At 39.7% G+C, this 1510-nt stretch overlaps 1 protein-coding gene across 1 annotated transcript in view; it reads left to right on the top strand.

The window, feature by feature from the left end:
* The window catches only part of pa2g4a (proliferation-associated 2G4, a), a 12320-nt gene extending 11136 nt beyond the window's left edge, over positions 1-1184 (top strand). The window contains exon 8 of the mRNA XM_048618852.1: positions 936-1184. Coding sequence (XP_048474809.1) covers positions 936-1169 — 234 coding nt within the window. The 3' untranslated portion in view covers positions 1170-1184. The remainder of the gene's footprint in view (positions 1-935) is intronic.
* The last annotated feature ends 326 nt before the right edge of the window (positions 1185-1510 follow it).

Here is a 1510-nt window from a genome sequence, read left to right on the forward strand (position 1 = left end):
TTGGCTCTGTTGTCAGGCCCCTTTTATAATTTGCCCTTAATTAAGTTTTAAAACAGTTGTATTATTTGATTTAATCTTCTCTTCCTCGAGCTCAATTTTGAATTCAGTCTCATTATGATCACTACTTAGAGGCGGAGGTCTATCAATCCTATCTCCATTGCACATTACCAGTTCAGCTGCTCTCCTGGTTGGCTGTAGAACATGCTACTCTGTGATACTATCTGAAAAGAATTTATGATCTCATCTTCCAGGTTACTCTTACCAATCTGTTCCGAATAAATTCACCCATGACAATCACTTTTTTTACCTTTTTTCTCAGAAGGCCTGTTATTGCTTCCTGCATACTCCATCCCTTGGGCACTCTGACAGAAACCATTCTATAAATCACTCCCACAACTGACTTTCATGCCTTTGCCAGTTCTCATCAATACCCAAACTGAACATCCTGAGCTTGAGGGCTAAGGTTGTCCCCCTCTCTATTGTATTAATCCCACCCTTAATTAACAGATCTGCTCCTCCAACTATTCCTAGCTTTCTGTCTTTCCTAAATGTCACATTACATTTGAATGTTTAGGCCTGCTGTGCTCATGCTGTTAGCACAAGAAATTGTCGATTCTTTTCCCTCTCTCTTCACCCTTACTCTCTGCTTCTGATGCTCGCACCCCCCAATCCCAACCACCACCCACTCTCATAAAACAACAACACCCCCGCCACCCTGTGTGGACTGGGGGGGTAACGAAAGACTTTTCAATTTGATTTTCAAGTGGTAGATTGTGAAAATAACCTTCTCAGCACTAGCAATTAGGTTATACTTTCAGTTAAACAAAATATTTGTCATTTTAACGCTTATCAGCTATCACTGAATCAGATTTCAATATGACATTCTACCTTTTAATTGGGGTCTGAATTTAAAGTGATGTGTTTCCTTTACCTGTTTTGTCGTTGTTGTTTCTGCTTTTCCAGGAGAATATGTGGCTCAGTTCAAGTTCACTGTGCTGCTCATGCCAAATGGCCCAATGAGAATCACCAGTGGGACATTTGAAAATGAGCTGTACAAGTCTGAATTGGATGTGAAGGACCCTGACTTAAAGGTAAGTCCTGTAAAGAAGCCTCATTTAAAACTGATCTTCATTTTCAGTTCCTTTGCAATCAGGCAGACTCAAAATTGAACAAAAAAAATAATCAAATGCCCAATAAGTTTTGATGTATTTTTCGCAACGTTTCTGTTCCTCAGTTTTAACCAAACAAAATTATACTGTTCTTGTAAACTTTTTAATGCAGTCTTTCTGCATCCTAATTTCCAAGCTTGGTACTTTTTAATGAAACAGCTGAAGATGGTTGGATCTAGGACACAACCATGTGGAACTCCTACAATGATATCCTGGAACTAAGTTGATTTGACTTCCCACAACCATTCTCCTTTGAGCTGGAATGAATGACTCCAGTCAATGGAGAGTTCTCCTGATTCCCGTTGATTTCAGTTTTGCTAGGACTCCTTGATGCCACACCC

Source organism: Rhincodon typus, chromosome 41 (genome assembly GCF_021869965.1).
Source record: "Rhincodon typus isolate 14 chromosome 41, sRhiTyp1.1, whole genome shotgun sequence".
NCBI lineage: Eukaryota > Metazoa > Chordata > Chondrichthyes > Orectolobiformes > Rhincodontidae > Rhincodon > Rhincodon typus.